The sequence below is a fragment of the Hyperolius riggenbachi genome, chromosome 3 (assembly GCF_040937935.1).
Source record: "Hyperolius riggenbachi isolate aHypRig1 chromosome 3, aHypRig1.pri, whole genome shotgun sequence".
Lineage (NCBI taxonomy): Eukaryota > Metazoa > Chordata > Amphibia > Anura > Hyperoliidae > Hyperolius > Hyperolius riggenbachi.
Window position 1 is genome coordinate 442781190 of NC_090648.1, and position 17336 is coordinate 442798525.

Sequence of the window (17336 nt, forward strand, 5' to 3'; positions counted from 1 at the left end):
ATTGCTTTCAAAATGTTAGCTATTTATATTTAAATGCCAAGATCTTGTTAAATTGCTTAACTCAAGTATCTAACATGTTAGACTATATATTTTATGTAGGGGTCAAAAAAAGTAATCTAAAGTAAATATTGTTTCTTTGTGTGTAACAAATAAATAGATAGATAGATAGATAGATAGACAGTTGAGTAAATTAAACTCATTAAACATGATGGGGAAGACAATGACAAGGAATTGCAAAGAAAACTGTCCCAATGGCCTAGGGCTCTAAAGTGGAAAGAAATTATAAGGCATTTTTAACAGATTAGATGTTAGATTTGATATAAACATAAAATCTAAAAAACATATATTTAAAAAGGTCTCTAGCATCAATTAATTTTTAAATTGCTTTGTCAATAAAACATTGATTGAGAAAGGCTGTTTTGTGGGAAATTGCTCAGACTAGCGTGCAGGAAGGGAGGGAGGTTGACCCAAGCAGAGGTGGGAAGCCCCCTAGGTTTTTACTACATTATGCAGTACATAGCTTGTGGCTGCAAAGGGAAGGAGGATATTAGATAAAACCTCTGCTGAGTAGTAAATGATCAATTTTAAACAATTTGCCACACCTTTAATCTTATCCAGTTTTCTTTTTGGTATATCAGTCCCATGATACTGTTGGTCAAATAACCCAAATCTGCTTTACACAAGCTGGTTTCTATGGAGTTATATGTTTAAAGGTTGTACAGTACATGTGCTACACATCAGACAGAAAATATGTAAGTACATTGGCCCATATGCAAATAACTCTTTTTCCTGAGTTTTCTCCTAGGATATACATTTTAATTTTCCTTTAAAATAACTTTTCAGCATTTTGCAGTTGAAAAAAAGTAAAAAAAAAAAAGTAGATGAAAAATTACTGTCAAACTATTCTGAGTATTTTCTTGCTTTCTGGTGCCTTAAAATGCATTTTATTATTACCAAGGTGTGAAAATATAACTTAGGTGAAAGCTCAGGAGAAAAATATGCATATGGGCCATTATGCCCAGGGAGTAGATAAATGATGGTTCTGACTGCTGTATTTTTGGGATATAATGCCTTAATTTTTATAAATGAGATTAAATGGGATAAAAGAACTCAATACTGCATCAAAAAAGGAGATTAAATTTGGCCCCCGAAAAATGTATATAGATTTATTAAACACTGTAACAAGAACAATAAATATGTGCAATAACATAATGTTTATTAGGAAGATGTATCTCTTTATACCAAATAACAAACATTTTCAGTAAAATTTGAAAAACAACTTGTGTTTTCCTGTTTTTTGACAAATAGCATTTTCTTAGCCTTGACCAAAAACTTTCAGAACCAAACAAAAACAAATTACTATTATTAGTTAATAAAGCATCAACATATTCCGTGCTGCTCTACAAAATAAGAAACAAACATGGGGTGCAAAAGAACACAGGCAATGGTGTACACCAATATACAAAATACTGAATTGGTTTAAAATACAGAATTGATACAAAATACAGATTTGGTAATTATAGTGACAAAAGTAACATGATGAAGTGAATGTATAACAAATTGCAAGACACAAAATGAATAATAAATTCCAAGACACAAAAGAGTAAATAATAAATGTCTGTCATCCTGCTTTCCATGCAGACTTGCAGGGCACGTTTATAAAGTACTTGGTCAATTTTTTTTTATTTACTAACATTGTTGAATAACACTACCTTTGACATTTAAGATTTTGAAGTTGGGTGAAATATATTTGGTGCCAATTTATTGTGAGCTCTAGCACTAAACTTTATTTGGTACCACAATATAAAGTCTAATTTGTGTGTGTTCTACTGGCTCAGTGCACATTAGCTGAAAAAATAATGCATGTGCCATTTCAAAGTATTTATTTACATTTGATTTAATATAGCAGAGTATATTTGTTTACTTATATATTTATTAAAACAAAATGTCACAAGGCATTTACTGACAATACAAACAAAATTAAACGACAATATGCCACTCGGATACTTTCTTATTTCCTTAAAACTTTAGGTAATATTTCCTTTCTCTCTGCATGTGGCTCAGTATCACTTAGCTCTTCTAAAAGTTTATGATGTTGGAAAAATATAATTATAATCTATTTTTTACATTTTATGCTAGAATATAAATCAGAATACCTTCAGGGTCTTGATGCATGTTACTGTTTGTTTTTTCCTTCCTCTGTGTATTTTGTTTCTTCATCAAAAATACAGTTACTGGTTGCTGAGGTCAACTCACTAAAGCAGAATTATGATCTCGTAGCAAATACGTTACAGTTATACAGCATGTGTTATTGCGTAACCATATATTTAATCGAATAACCGAGATTTACTAAACTGTTGTGTAGAGTTTGTTTCCCCTTTTTTACACTTTTGCTGCATTGTTTGAATGTTAAATTTGTAACCATGGCAATTTATCTAGAGATGATTTGTAACGTGATGGTCAATATATAATGTGTATTTTACTGTGTCTGGCCTCATCATTTGATAAAAAGTTTCCCAGGAAAAAAATAACAATTTTCATTGTTATTCATACAAATAATGCAGCTTAACCATAAAATGGTGAAAGACATAAAGTCAATGTGCAGTTACATACAACATCCAAGCATACATTGGAATGATTCTTTCTGGGTCTTTTCAGAATCCATTCTCACAACACTTTCTGTGGTAAGATAATTGCCCCCCCCCTTTCTGTGCAGCCATACCCTCACGCACTACTGTTAATTTCATTACACAACTTGATGTGGAACAAGCTCTGGCCCACTCCATTGTTAAATGATTGCCACTTAAATAATGAATGAATCCTGCTTTGGATAATTTCTTTCAGTTCCTGCAACAACTTTACACAAATGGTATCCGTCTCTTTGTCCCATATTTTTCTTTCATTGTTAATGGCCCCGTTGTTACTGTGTTGTTCTTTTAAAGGTGGAAGTACCTTTTGTATGATTCATTTGAGAACAGGGCATTTATCTTTTGGCCTCGTCTTTAGTGTATTACCCTTGCCAGTGTTGTGAGCCTTTGTTTAGCAGATTCTAGATGCTTTTTTGTCTTGTTTTTTCAGTAGTTGTGTCTTATCCTTTATTTTTACACCCTTTTTTAAATGCACCAGATGGCTGACTTCTCTTTGAAAAAGATCAGACCTTGGCCTCCAAATAATTGTTGTTCATCTTGATCATGTTGCCAAGATTTCCAGAATTACTTTAGCTGGAGCTATCCACATATGATTTGTGATTGCTGGTGTTTTTATTGGACACGTCCAGATGAAAGATTTTTTCAGTACATTGGACATAGTGTGGACCATTATATATTTAATCTGTTGGTACTGTTGGTATTTTTCCCACTACCTATTGGTCGGTTTTGAGGATATCAACTGCTAAACCAAAGCCTCCAGTATCATAGGTGATGAATTGACCATTATGCTATATTATTGAAGGGAAATTGAGTGAAAAAATCAAGACAAACTATAATATGAAGTGAAGTGTATGCATTTGAACAAGGAAATTCCAGGATAGGTAATAATAATGCCAGTTATTTGCTTGTTATTTCTGTAATGCTTTCTTTGGATACACAATGACATCATATTACTGCCTACAGTGAATATAGAAAATAATGGTTACTTTGCATCCTAAAATAAAGACAGACAGGATTTTTTTCAGTTGTATTTACTTTACATTTTTTACATTTTTTTAATTTTAAAAGTCAAGTGAAGGATATAATAGCAACAATTCACAAATAAAAAAATATATATTTAAAAAAACAGAATCCCTGAAATGAATAATGAACCACCCACACCTAAGAATACTTGAACTTAAACAGATGTAGCTAATTAACTTGTTTATTACCTATTGTCTATTGCTAATTAACTTGTCTATTGCCTATCAAGCTAATCAACTTCTATCTGTATTGAATTACAATCATTTTTACCAGAGCAGCACAAAACTGCTTTTCTTGGAGCAATACAGTGCTTCGAAATGCTTACCACTACTAGGCCCTTTCCCTATACCCAGCTTGGTGGAAGAGAGGAAAATAAACTCTATCAGAAAGACTACCAAGAGGTCTATGACAGCTTGGAAGAACTTACAGGAAATAATGGCAAAGAACGCTCATTAAGTGCACGTGACAATATAATACAAGTGCTTTATATGAGTGGCATGTATTGGAAAGTTGCAAAAAAAAGTCACTCCTCATGAAAGGCAAAAACAAGTCTCCACTGAGCTCTGCGAAAATGCACCTTGAAGATTCTGAGGACCAATGAAAAGAAAAGGTGTATTGATCAGATGAGACCAAAATCTGACTACTTGGCGTCCTTACCTAATAAAATGTCTGAAAGAAGGCAACACTGCTTTTCATCTAAAGAACACTATATCTACAGCAAACTATGGAGGTTTTAGCATCCCTGTGTGCCAATTTTCTCTCCATCAGAGACTGGGACATTTGTCAGGATAAAAGAATAGAGGGTACATTTTTAAAGAAAACCTATTGCCTACTGACACAAAGTGTTCAATGGGAAGAATGTTCATCTTCCAACATATCAATGACCCAAATTGCACAGTAAAAGTGATCACACAGTGGCTAATAGAGAAAAAGGTGAACTTGCACGTGTGACCTAGTTAGAGCCCAGACTTCAACACTATTGAAAATAGGAAGAATAAAGAGCAATTTTGCTTGTGAATTTTCACCAATTTTGAAAATAAAATCGCAAAAATACATTATATATTTTTAATATGGTCAAAGGACTAATTTTTCTTTCGAATGCATAAAATTGTTAAGAATGCAAATTATAGGTCATTTTTATTTTGCAAAAATGTGACAAATCACAAACACATTACAAAATTATTTTCAATGGCATTTTTGCTCAGAGGTTGAATTTTACATTATTTTTGCGAAAATGAATGCAAAAAGAATATCAGCATCAATGCTAAAGGGTGCAGTTTAAAAATAGTCACTAGAAAATTTGATTAGGCTTGAACAGTTCTGTAAGAAAGACTGGGCAAATATTGATGTCTAATTTCAATGCTCCTCCCATTCATTCCCCAATAACGTTATCACTACTTATCACAACAAAATGATCTATACCTTGTTTTTTCCACCACCAATTAGGCTTTACTTGGTTGGTACATTGTGCTAAGAATTATTTTACTTCAAATGCATTTTAACGGGAATAATAAGAAAATAATGGAAAAAATGCATTATTTTCCAGTTTTTGGCCATTATAGTTTTAAAATTAAACATTCTTCTGTGGATAAAATCCACACATTTTATTTGCCCATTTGTCCCAGTTATTGCAACATTTAAATTATATCCCTAGTACAATTAATGGTGACACTATTTTATTTGGAAATGAAGGTGCATTTTTTCAGTTTTACATCTATCCCTATTTACAAGCCCATAAATAAAAAAATGATATACCCTCTGATAGTCCCTAATAACTGTAGGTATAGTTTTACTATTTGGCCACAAGACTTCCTATAAACGTACAATAATGTGTTACTATGTAACTAAGGAAGTGACGCAGGCATCCATTGATGCCTGTGATCACGGTGGCCTGGAGGGGGAGATGAATGAATGGGAACTTTGTTGATTATTCTTGGCGGACAAGGATGGATTGGCTCAGAGGACTTTTTTCCCCTGCAGCCAATGCTTCATGTTGCCAGCAACATCGCGATTGTGAGCTTCTGCCTGCACAATCGCGTGAAATTCCCCCCCAAACTGCAGGGACATGACTTGTGCGTCCCTGCAGCTGTAGCAGCTGCAGACATGAGGCTAACGTCTCAGCAGAAATGGTTAAAGGTACATGTAACTGAAGAAGAAAAAGCCCAGTTACTTACCTGGGGCTTCATCCAGCCCCTGAAGTCTTCCTGCTCCCTCACTGCTTCGCCATTCTGCCTTCTTCACATGTACGGTAGACATTTTTGCTTACTGCACAAGTGCAGAGCACTCCTTACTATGGGAGCACATTGGAGGAGGTGTGTCATGAAGCTGCACATCCAGCATTCATAGGGGGAACTGAGCAGCGTGGAATGACAGCAAGAGATCAGGAAGACTTCAGGGGGCTAAAGAAGCTCCAGGTAAGGAAATAGGCATTTTTTTCAGTTAAAGTTTCTTTAAGATCAAATTTTCTTTTAGTGCTCAGTAAGGTAAATAAAATCTTTCAGGTTTTTTAACATAAGCAACAATTAGTAATTGTTTTTGCATATTTCAATCCTACGAACAAAATATGTCTTAACACGTATAATTAAAGTTCTATAAAGTCCTGAAAAGTTATTTTAAACCAAAGAATTATCTCCTAGGAGAAAATTTAAGAGAAAATGTGAATTTGATCAGACCCAAAATGTTTCCACAGTTACCTTATCCAGTCACAATGGCTTAAAGGGGCACTATAGCAAAAAATTGTAAAATGTAAAATATGTGCAAACAGACAAATAAGAAGTATGTTTTTTCCACAGTAAAATGAGCCATAAATGACTTTTCTCCTATGTTGCTGTCACCTAAAGTAGGTAGTAGAAATCTGACAGAAGTGACAGTTTTTGGATTAGTCCATCTCTTCATAGGGGATTATCAGCATGACATTTATTCTTTATAAAGATATTCCCTAAACAGTATTTAAACAATGATGCTGGCCAGCTTCCCTGCTCGCTACACAGTTTTTTGGCAGTTGGACAGAGCAACTGCCATTCACTAAGTGCTTTTAAAAATAAATAAATCCCCTATGAAGAGATGGACTAGTCCAAGACCTGTCGCTTCCGTCAGATTTCTACTACCTACTGTAAGTGACAGCAACATAGAGAAAGGTAAATTATGGGTCATTTTACTCTGGAAGAAATGTACTTCTTACTTGTATATGTTTGCACATATTTTAAATTTTACAATGTTTTGCCACAGTGCCCCTTTCACATTCCTTATTCACAAACAGGTTAGCAGTGGTTATTCCTTGTGTATATATGGTACATCCCACAACTACATTTTTTTGTTTCTTTCCAGAGCTCAGATAATTCCAAAAACAATACAGCACCTTGAATAGCCATTACTAAGTGTAAGTTTACCAATATTGTAAATTTGAGCACACAAAATATTCTTCATATTTTAGTTTTTAAAGTGTTTCTTTTTGATATTAGCTGTCCAAATCAAGAGAAATTCAGCACCATTTTTAATCCTTCCTTAACCTGAAATAATACATATTTAAACAAATAGTATTACTGTAAGACTAGTTAAGAAGCCCACCTGTTGAAAAACGGGTGCTAGGTCTTGGCCACAATGTCCCGCCCCCTGAAATGCGCACACCACTGCGACCTGCGCATGCGTTTGCAACCCGTGTGTGCTCACAGCCACAATGTGCATGCAGAAACGCACACCCCCCCCTCCCCTGTGCCCATCCTCTCCACTGTTTGAAGTTCATCGGCGAGACACACATGTGCACCAGGCAAAATGCATGGACACAGGAGGACGCAGTGACAGGGCTATTATTATATAAGATAAAGATTCATACTCATTCTTTTGTACATTTTTAATTTTTTGGGGGAATTGCTGCATTACACTTTTTTTTTACTAGATCTTCTAGTATAGTACTCACTTTGCAGGGACAATTAAAAAGATAGCAAAAAGGCATACATTTGAAAGTACCACAAGCTAATTTGGGCGCACTTCTTGCAACTAAAAACGTATTGTTAGGGGCATTATACTATGAACTAACTTCACCCTACTCTCACACAGAATCCTCCCCCCGATGGCACCTAACCTTAACATCTCCCCCTGATGGTGCCTAACATTAACCTCCCCTGGTGGAAAACTAGCCTTAACCCCCGTTGCCACCATACCTTAACCTCTCTGGTGGGCCACCAACGTTAACCCTGCACCCTGTTGAAAAGGGTGCCTCCTATAATAGAAGGCGCCATTATTCAAGGAGACAGGGGGAGGTGGAAAACTTTTTTTTACTTGCGTTTTTTTTTTTTTTTTTACATAACAAAATATGATTAGTCTAAAGCAGTGTTTTTAAACTCTGTACTAAAGGCCCACCAACAGTGCATGTTTTGTGGAAATCCACAGAGGTAGTTAATTAACTTTGCTGAGACACTAATTGCAGGTTTCTTTATAGGAGGATCAGTTTAAATCAAGTGAAGCCACAAAATAGCGATCTGTTTCCAAAATGTTTGTTTCACACTTTATTATATTCACAAAAAATTATTTTTCTTCTTCAAAAAGGTAGAAAAATTCTTTGTAAAGCAGCAGAAGAATTTGTGGTACAGACATATAAAAAGCAATACAAAAAGCAGATCATAGACACTGTGTGCTTTGTTTGATGAAAAAAGGTAATTTTAGTTCAGGCGACGACACTAGTCAGTTTCGGGTTATTGACCCTTCGTCAGGCCTTTACAAAGCATAGAGAATTATCTTGACCAGATAATATGTACAGTCATAAAAGACCAAAAATGAATTTGATTAGTAAAGAGGTATCTGTTCCAACCAGACACAATTAAGGAGAATGGCAGGGTTCTTGATAAGTTTAACCAGATAGTACAAATTTATTAGGTTCAGATAATTAAAATATACACAATTGCTTGATTGCATGCAAAAATCAGCAGGATCTAAAACTTAGCTAAAATTCTTGCTGGAGCCAGAACACCTCTTGATTATGCTCAACCTAACTTTACCTAACTAAGCTATGTTGGCATTACACACACCAGTACCTTGCATACTGACACACGGGCCCAGACAGACATGAATGTTATAGTTCTAATAGATAGAATGCTGTAAGCTCCCCGTAGAGGGCATAAGATCCACCTGCACAGCAGCGATAGAGCATGGGTTAATGCAAGCCACAAGAAGTGTTATTGACTAACAAGCAGTTCCAGAAGTTGCGCAACAGTTAACTGTAGCAATCTCACCACCTCCGCTGCTTTAATCTTCTCGTGGGTACCCACATCATTGTATGCGGCTTGGCTTGTCCTGGTATCCTACGCCAATGGTATTCGCTATAAGCGGTGGATAGGTCGCAGTCTGTGGCTGGCCTGTCTCCTTTCCGCCAGCAATGCCTCCAGCAATGGTGTCAGTCGGGCTAGCACGTGGGACACCGTCAGTGCTTGGCATGGGATGTGTCACCAGGGTGTAAAGGCTCCGCCCATCGACGCGTTTCCCGCCCCTCTAGTGGGTGATTCGTCAGGATGTAAGCTAGGTGTGTCCACCATTTCCTTTTATGTGTCAACGGAGCCAGCATCCTCAGCCACAAGTTGCCACCTCCTTCCTCTTAGTCTCCGGGAAGAAGGCGGATCACTCCACACATACACCAGATGCATTCTACGGTGGCAGCAACAGCACAAAGCAGAGAGTCGTAGCAGATGTGACGGCTAAAGGCAGGGATGATGATTCATCACATTTTCAAACGTCCCAAACGTAACACTTGCATATAGAAATACAATCTCAAAGGATACTGGCTGTAATATAGGATAATTGACTTTCATATCTTTTCAAATCTTTTCAAATTCAAGCGAGGAAAAGGTTAGAAACATCTGTTCTTAAAGGGGACATATCACAGCAATTTATAACCGGGATGTCCACAGTGGAGAAGGGGGGGGAGAGGAGAAGGGGGACGGAGGGGGCTGCAGCCAATCGTGGGATCAACCATGACCTCACAGATACAGGTAACAAAGAAGACAGTAGACCGCAGGCATTCTATTCCATCCATGCACCTAATGATAACTAAATAGCAACTATTTCTAGGTATATATCTGTTTTCTCAAAAAAGGTTTTAAATCAAAGTCACTGTTTAGACCATACGGTTGTAGTGTTTGTAGACGGAAAATCCACATACTTTCTTTATAGAGTAGTTCATTTGTCTGATCCCCCCTCCTCCGTTTTGACATGTGTAGTCTATAGATACCCTTAAAAGAGGTGCCCCGCAAACTTGAGTTATGATACTCTGCATAGTGCCTACCAAGGGTGGTGTCCATATTTTTGTTGATAATATTTCCCAGGTGTTCCAAGATTCTAGCCTTGAGTGCTCTTTCGGTCATCCCTATGTACATAAGACCATAGGGACAGGTGACCATATATATAATATTATCTGTGTCGCAATTAATAAATGATTCTATTTTATATTCCCCCACTGTCCCAAAAGGTCTTGGTCTTATGCACATAGGGGCATGCCTTACATCCACCGCATCTATACATTCCCTTGATAGGGGTTTTATTTAGCCATGTAGCTGGGGCTGGACTTTTTTTGTATTCACTGTTCACCAACATGTCCTTTACATTTGTAGATATTCTAGCCGTTATCTTAGGGAGGGGGTCTATTAATTCCGCAATTTCAGATGACCCTGTTAGTACGTGCCAATGGTGGTCCAACATTTTATGCAGTTTTTCCCAGTGGGCCCCATACGTGGTGATCGGTCTAATCCTAGCAGCATGCCCTCTTATACCTTCATTGTCACGGAGATTTGTCCTTGCTTTCCCAGATTTTCCTTTGTCAAGTAACTCTTCTCTCTCTCTGCCCCAAGCTCTTTTCAGAGCCCTTCGCAGAACTTTGTGCGAGTATCCTCGCTCACGAAATCTGCTGTACATTTCCCGGGATTCCTTCCTAAAATCGTCATCAGATGAGCAGTTTCTGCGCAATCGGACAAATTGTCCATATGGGATACCTCTTTTTAGATGGTCAGGATGATGGCTTGTAGCATGGAGAATGCTATTTCCTGCCGTCGGTTTCCGAAAGGACGATGTACTGATTTTTTCCCCTTGAATTGAGAGCATTAGGTCCAAGAAAGATAGGCTTTCGGCACTGAAATTGTACGTCAGTCTTATATTTTTTTCGGAACTATTGATACGTCTCACAAAATGATCCAGATCGGCAATTCCCTTTCTCCACACTAAAAGCACATCTATATAGCGCACCCATAGTGCGACTCCATCCGCAAAGTCAGGGTCCTGATAGACCACCTGTCGTTCCCATAGGCCCAAATGGAGGCAAGCATACATAGGAGCGCATGCCGCCCCCATTGAAGTGCCCCGTATCTGCTTGTAGTACTGACCTGAGAATGAAAAACAATTATTACCCAGGATCAGGTGCATTGCTTCTACAAGGAATGCATTATGGGCATATGCATATGGGTAATGCTCATATGTGTAAAATTCCAAGGCTTTTAGTCCCTCCTGGTGAGGAATGGACGTATATAATGATTCCACATCAACACTCACCAGGAGGGACCCAGCCGGAACCCTAAAATCCGTCAAGACTCACAGAACATCACCCGTGTCAAGAACAAAGGAGGGAAGTGACATGACAATAGGCTTCAACCTGACATCCACATATTGGCTCAAACGCTCAGTTGGTCCACCATTACCAGACACTATCGGGCGTCTTGGGGGGGGGGGGGTGTACTTGTTTATGGATTTTAGGTATAAAGTATAAGGTGGGTTCAGTGTATTCTTCCACTCTTAAATATTCCCACTCCATTTGATCCAGTACCCCCGTGTAGCGTGCCTCATCTAGTAGGTCATTTACTTTGTGTTTCACTTGTGGAAAGGGATCTTCTGTCAGTTTTTGGTATGTTAATACATCATTTAATTGCCGATTTGCTTTAGTCACATAATCTTTTTCATTTAACAGGATGATATTTCCGCCCTTGTCACTGGGCTTTATGATTATCCCCGATGTCTTTTTCAATTCATTTAGTGCTTTAAAATCCTCTGGTCTCAGATTGTAATCAGATCTAGGGACCGACCAATCCTGACTTCTGAGATCCCTTTCCACTGCTTCTAGAAATACTGAAAGGTATTTATTTGCTTGATAGGTGGAATATATGTAGATTTTTTCCGAAAGTTGGTACTGGCAGGAAATTGTTCCTGTCCCGCAGTTGGTGTGTGAGGGAGCAGGTCGTCTGGGTGTGCACTGTGTTTGCAGCTGAGTTTCCCTATGTCAGCCATCAGTCAGGTGCCGGGTTGTGTCTTGTTGGAACAGATACCTCTTTACTAATCAAATTCATTTTTGGTCTTTTATGACTGTACATATTATCTGGTCAAGATAATTCTCTATGCTTTGTAAAGGCCTGACGAAGGGTCAATAACCCGAAACGGACTAGTGGCGTCGCCTGAACTAAAATTACCTTTTTTCATCAAACAAAGCACACAGTGTCTATGATCTGCATTTTGTATTGCTTTTTATATGTCTGTACCACAAATTCTTCTGCTACTTTACAAAGAATTTTTCTACCTTTTTGAAGAAGAAAAATAATTTTTTGTGAATATAATAAAGTGTGAAACAAACATTTTGGAAACAGATCGCTATTTTGTGGCTTCACTTGATTTAAATTGATCCTCCTATAAAGAAACCTGGTACTATATGAGCATAGTGGTGTGCTCAAGTGTGGATCGTTATACTAACAAGAGTTCCTTTTTTGTTACCTGGGTCTCATTCCCAACCATATTGAAACATGAGACACTAATTGCCTCACCTGTGAATGTTTGTAGTTTCCTGAAAAACATGTACTGTTGGTGGGACTTGAGGATAGGGTTGGAGAACTGTGGTCTAAAAAGTACTTCTTCATGCTTTTAATAAAACAATTAAGGAAATTTGTTCATAAAGACATTTATATTTTACTTTTCATAAGTTAATTATAATATTTACAGTTTGTAACAAAACAAATCGGCACACATATTTGCAGTTAAACAGACATTTACTTACCACTCCAGCTATACCTGTAGCCAAACTTCCAATTGTGGAATTGATATTTCCAGTAGGTGTCTGTGGATAGTTTGGTGTAAAAAGTATTAGGTCGTTTGTGGGTGGGCCACCTTTCAAGCAAACTTTATATTGACGTTGTTGTGAGTATGTCCAGCTCCTAGCTATACTTGGACATTTTGTATTACGTTTAAAATCATCCATTTCCTGTGTGTAGTTATGCCACTTCAGTACAGTATACATCACAAGGGTAATTAGGAATATGCCGGATATTAGACAAATAGAAAGGATCAGGTAAATATTGGTTTCTGAAAATTCATCTTTTGTCTTCCTTTCCTCCTTCTTTTCTGCTGTAAAATCTTGTCCAGGCTCAACAAAGAGAAGCACAAGTGTCATTGTCATTGACATTGCAGGTTCTCCATGATCTTTTAGTACAATGGTCAATCTATGTTCATCTCCATCAGACTCCAAAATTGGACGAGCAACAGTAATATCTCCAGTATGAAGCCCAACAGTGAAAGGAGAATTCCTTGCAGGGTCTCTAATCTCATAAGTAATCCAAGCATTATACCCGGAGTCTGCATCAATCGTTTTTATTTTGGTTACAAGATATCCTGATTTAGCTGACCTTAAAACCACCTCTTTAGCTTCAGACTCAAGGTTAATCACAGGGCTTAAGACAATAGGAGCATTATCATTAATGTCTTCAATGAAGATATGTAAGATCACCTCACCGCTACGTGGTGGTAAACCAGCATCCATGGCTTTAATTTTACAGTTAAACTGTGTAGTGTGTTCATGGTCAAAGGACATAAGGGCAAACATCTTCCCATTTTCTGGATTGATAGAGATATAGGAGGATATGGAAACTCCCTCAACCATACTATCACTGATAGAATATGTGATGAAGGAATTCTGACCCATATCTGGATCTAAAGCTGAAACAGTGTAGATATGCAGCCCCGGTGGGTTGTTTTCCCTGAGGGAAATCACTTCTGAAATTTGGGGAAATGTTGGTGAGTTATCATTAACATCACTTATTTCAATCTTTATTGTTTTAGTTACTGAAAGACATGGAGAGCCTTCATCAGTGGCTGTTATTTCAATGTCATATTGTGAGATATGTTCCCTGTCTAGTTGTCCATCCACAGTTAGTGAGAAGTATTCCCTCAGTGTAGGTTTTATTGCAAATGGAACAGTTTTAGCTATGTGACAATTCACCTTTCCATTGACCCCAGAGTCTTTGTCTTGAACATGGATGACAGCAACAACTGATCCTTGTGGAGAATCTTCTGGAACTGGGACATTGAGGGATGTCACTGTCATCTCTGGATGGTTGTCATTCATATCCACGATGTTGACCAAAACCTTACAGTACCCTGCCAGAGGATAATGGCCTTTATCAACTGCATCAACTTCAATTTCAAACAGATTTGTCGTTTCGTAATCAATGTTTCCTTCTACTCTAATTATACCCGTGTTTTGCTCTATGCTAAAAAAAGAAATAACTTGCTGTGGAACAAGTTTATTAAATGAGTAATATATTTCACTGTTTTCCCCTTCATCCATATCTGTAGCATTTAGTTTTGTTACAATAGTTCCTTTTGGAGCATTTTCCAGCACGTTTACTTTGTAAAACAGTTGATTAAATGTAGGTGCGTTATCATTTACATCTTGTACCGTTATTAACAGTTGAGCTGTGCCACTTAATTTGGGTTTACCGCCATCATATGCTGTAAGTGTTAAATTGTAAAAAGAAATCTTCTCTCTGTCCAAAGATTTCTTTAAAACCAGCTGAACAGATTTACTATGCTGTGTGTATGTTTGTACATCTATAGCAAAATATTCACTTGCAGTAAGCTCATAACTTGTAACAGAATTGGTCCCAACATCAGCATCAACTGCTCCATCTAGTGGAAAATGTGATCCTGGCAACCGAGATTCTGCAATCACTATTTTGAATATGTTTGAAAAGAATACTGGATAATTGTCATTTATATCTTCAATTTCTATATCAATATGATGAATCTGCACAGGTTTATCAACTATGACTTCTAGCTGTACAATGCAAACATGTATCTTTGGACACATCTTTTCTCTGTCTATAACCCTATTGATAAATAATATTCCATTTTGCAGATTTACCTGAAAATAGTCTGTGTCATCTTTAGAGATTATCCTTAATCTTCTGCTGTTAATGTCACTGATCTGCATTCCAAGATCCTGAGCTAATCTCCCGACAAAGGTTCCATGTTTTGATTCTTCGGGTACCACGTAGTGAAGCTGGCATGAGACCAATTTAGCAGCAATCTCCATTGTGATAAAAATACACAGTCTGCTTATCAGGAAATAAATCAAATGCTTCATGAACATAGTTATTATTAGTTAAGTAATGTAAAATGCAGAAATAATCAGAAAGATGATAGAGAAATCATTTCGTCTTCTTTAGCTAAAGGACAGAAAATGGAAGCTGAGATGATAAACAATTTTTTTTATTAATCAAAAATGAGACAATGGTGACACCAAGTGGTCAAATAATGAAATGGCTAAAATTCCAATAGCAAGTCTGTATTTTAAAGAGTAAAGTTGTTTTTGTTGAATATTTTGACAAATTAGAAGAAAATGATTTCTAAATTACACATACAGTTTTCTTGTAGTTATTTTTCTGTTCATCACATTATATTTCCAGCATTCCTGTAATACTGTTTTGAGATAAATTAAAAGTCTTTTTAAGACTCGAAGCTTTCAAGCCTTTGTCGTTAAAGGCTTATTAATCTTATTAAAGTAAGGATGGATGCACCCATATTTACTAAGCATGAGAGGGACAGCTTCAGGGTGTGCCCTAGTACTCATCTTAACTTTATTAAAGGTCTTCTTACATAAAGCATTTGATATGTACAATCTGTGAGCATGTACACAGTTGAAAAGGAAGCAGTGTCCTGTTCATAATTATATAAATGATGCAATGCTCTGTTCCCATGGAAAACAATTGGCACTATGACTTTTATCGCTCCTCTGGCATCATAACAGAACCATTCTAACATTACAGCTTAATAGGTATACGTATATAGAAACTTAATTGTTTCTTGAAACTGCCTAAAATACACAGCATTAATTAAAAACCAAGTATTTTTCTATTGTTGATATTTTATCATTAGTTGAAAAAAAATAATAAAAAAGTTATACTAATAATGAAGGCGGTTCAAATGCAAACACCATACAAAGACCATAAGCAAGACATCCTGGGCCATACGCAATTAACTGAATTTTCTACTAGGTGAAATTTTATAACTCATAACCACCTGCAAGCAAAAAATACTTTTGGGTACTTTTTCAATTGTAAAATGCTTAAAAGTTATTTTAAAAAGAATATGAAAATTTTCACCTAGGCGATAACTCAGGAGAAAAAGTTAATTGCATATTGGCCCCTGAATCTAAAGGCTAGCCCTATTCTTACCTCACTCAGGCAGTTTATCTTTTTACGGAAACCCACTTTTTGGATATCAGGTGTTTAATGATAAATAAACACATTTTTGATTCAATTTCAATTACACCTATATTTGAGGGCCTTTTTCCAGTAGAATTTGTGGGGATTTGCTGCACAAAAATTTTAATATCAATGCAAATGTGCATGCTTCTAATGGAAATGGGCTTCAAAGCAAAAATAGTACAGTGGACTGGACATACAAATAAAATAAAATGATAGTCATCCAGATACTGTTTAGAAATGCAAAACGATTCACTTGTATGGCCACTTTCTGTTCAAATAAAATTCAATAAGGTGAACTTAGGCCTACAGAGACTATATAAGAAACTGAAGCTTTTTGGCATTTACCACATATTTTCAGACAACAGAATGAGTTGACTGCAGAGCAGCTTACAGCAGACTAAACTGATGTTAATCATTTCTGCTCCAGGCATAGTGCTGAAATCACCAGCAAGATGGAACTGCCCATGTAGGGAAAGAGAAATAGACACATAAATTATAAATAGGGGAAAAAATCTAAATAAACAGAAGGAACAGGTCTTTTTGAAAAAAAATGTACTTGTACCCACTATTTGTCTTAACATATGTAGCAATTTTGGTGGCAATAGCATGTATGGGGGCTTCGCTATCAACCGCTGAAGTTGGCACAAAATCCGCAATGTACGCAAATGATTACAATTAGAGACAAAATGAATTATGATTTTTCCTGAAATTTTGAATTATGATTTCACAATTTAATTGGGAATGTCAATGCAAAATGATGTCTATGTGAAATTTTTGCTCATCACTAAAGTGCATTTGATTAGCTAAATTTCAAGCTACATACAATTTTAATATAATTGACTTCATGAAAGTAGATTAATTTTATTCACAAGTAAAATCCCATTATTCTACTACATTTGACTGGCGGGATCTTTCCCTCTCACTTGCAATGTTATTGAGGACACCTGTAATTTTACTAGGATCAAATTTCTCTTGTGGTTTGCACTTTTATTGGTCCACATCAGGAATAGAATTTCTTGACATGTTTAACAGACACAACTGGCACAAAATTGAAAGGATTTAAATTGAGCCCATCTTTTTAATATCTGTAAGCGGAGCTATCATCCATCATTTCTCAGATACTGCACTCAGGGGAAGATGGCAGGGATTTTCTCTAAGTTTC

The 17336-nt window shown here is 36.7% G+C and overlaps 1 protein-coding gene across 1 annotated transcript; it reads right to left on the reverse strand.

Annotated features, from left to right (window-relative positions):
- Positions 1–1289: 1289 nt before the first annotated feature.
- LOC137564213 (protocadherin alpha-6-like) lies at positions 1290–15136 on the reverse strand. Its single transcript, XM_068277796.1, has 2 exons — positions 12688–15136; positions 1290–3605 (listed from the first exon to the last, which is right to left on the reverse strand). The coding sequence occupies exons 1-2, from the start codon at positions 15055–15057 to the stop codon at positions 3594–3596; spliced, it is 2382 nt and encodes a 793-aa protein (XP_068133897.1). The 5' UTR covers positions 15058–15136; the 3' UTR covers positions 1290–3593.
- Positions 15137–17336: the final 2200 nt, after the last annotated feature.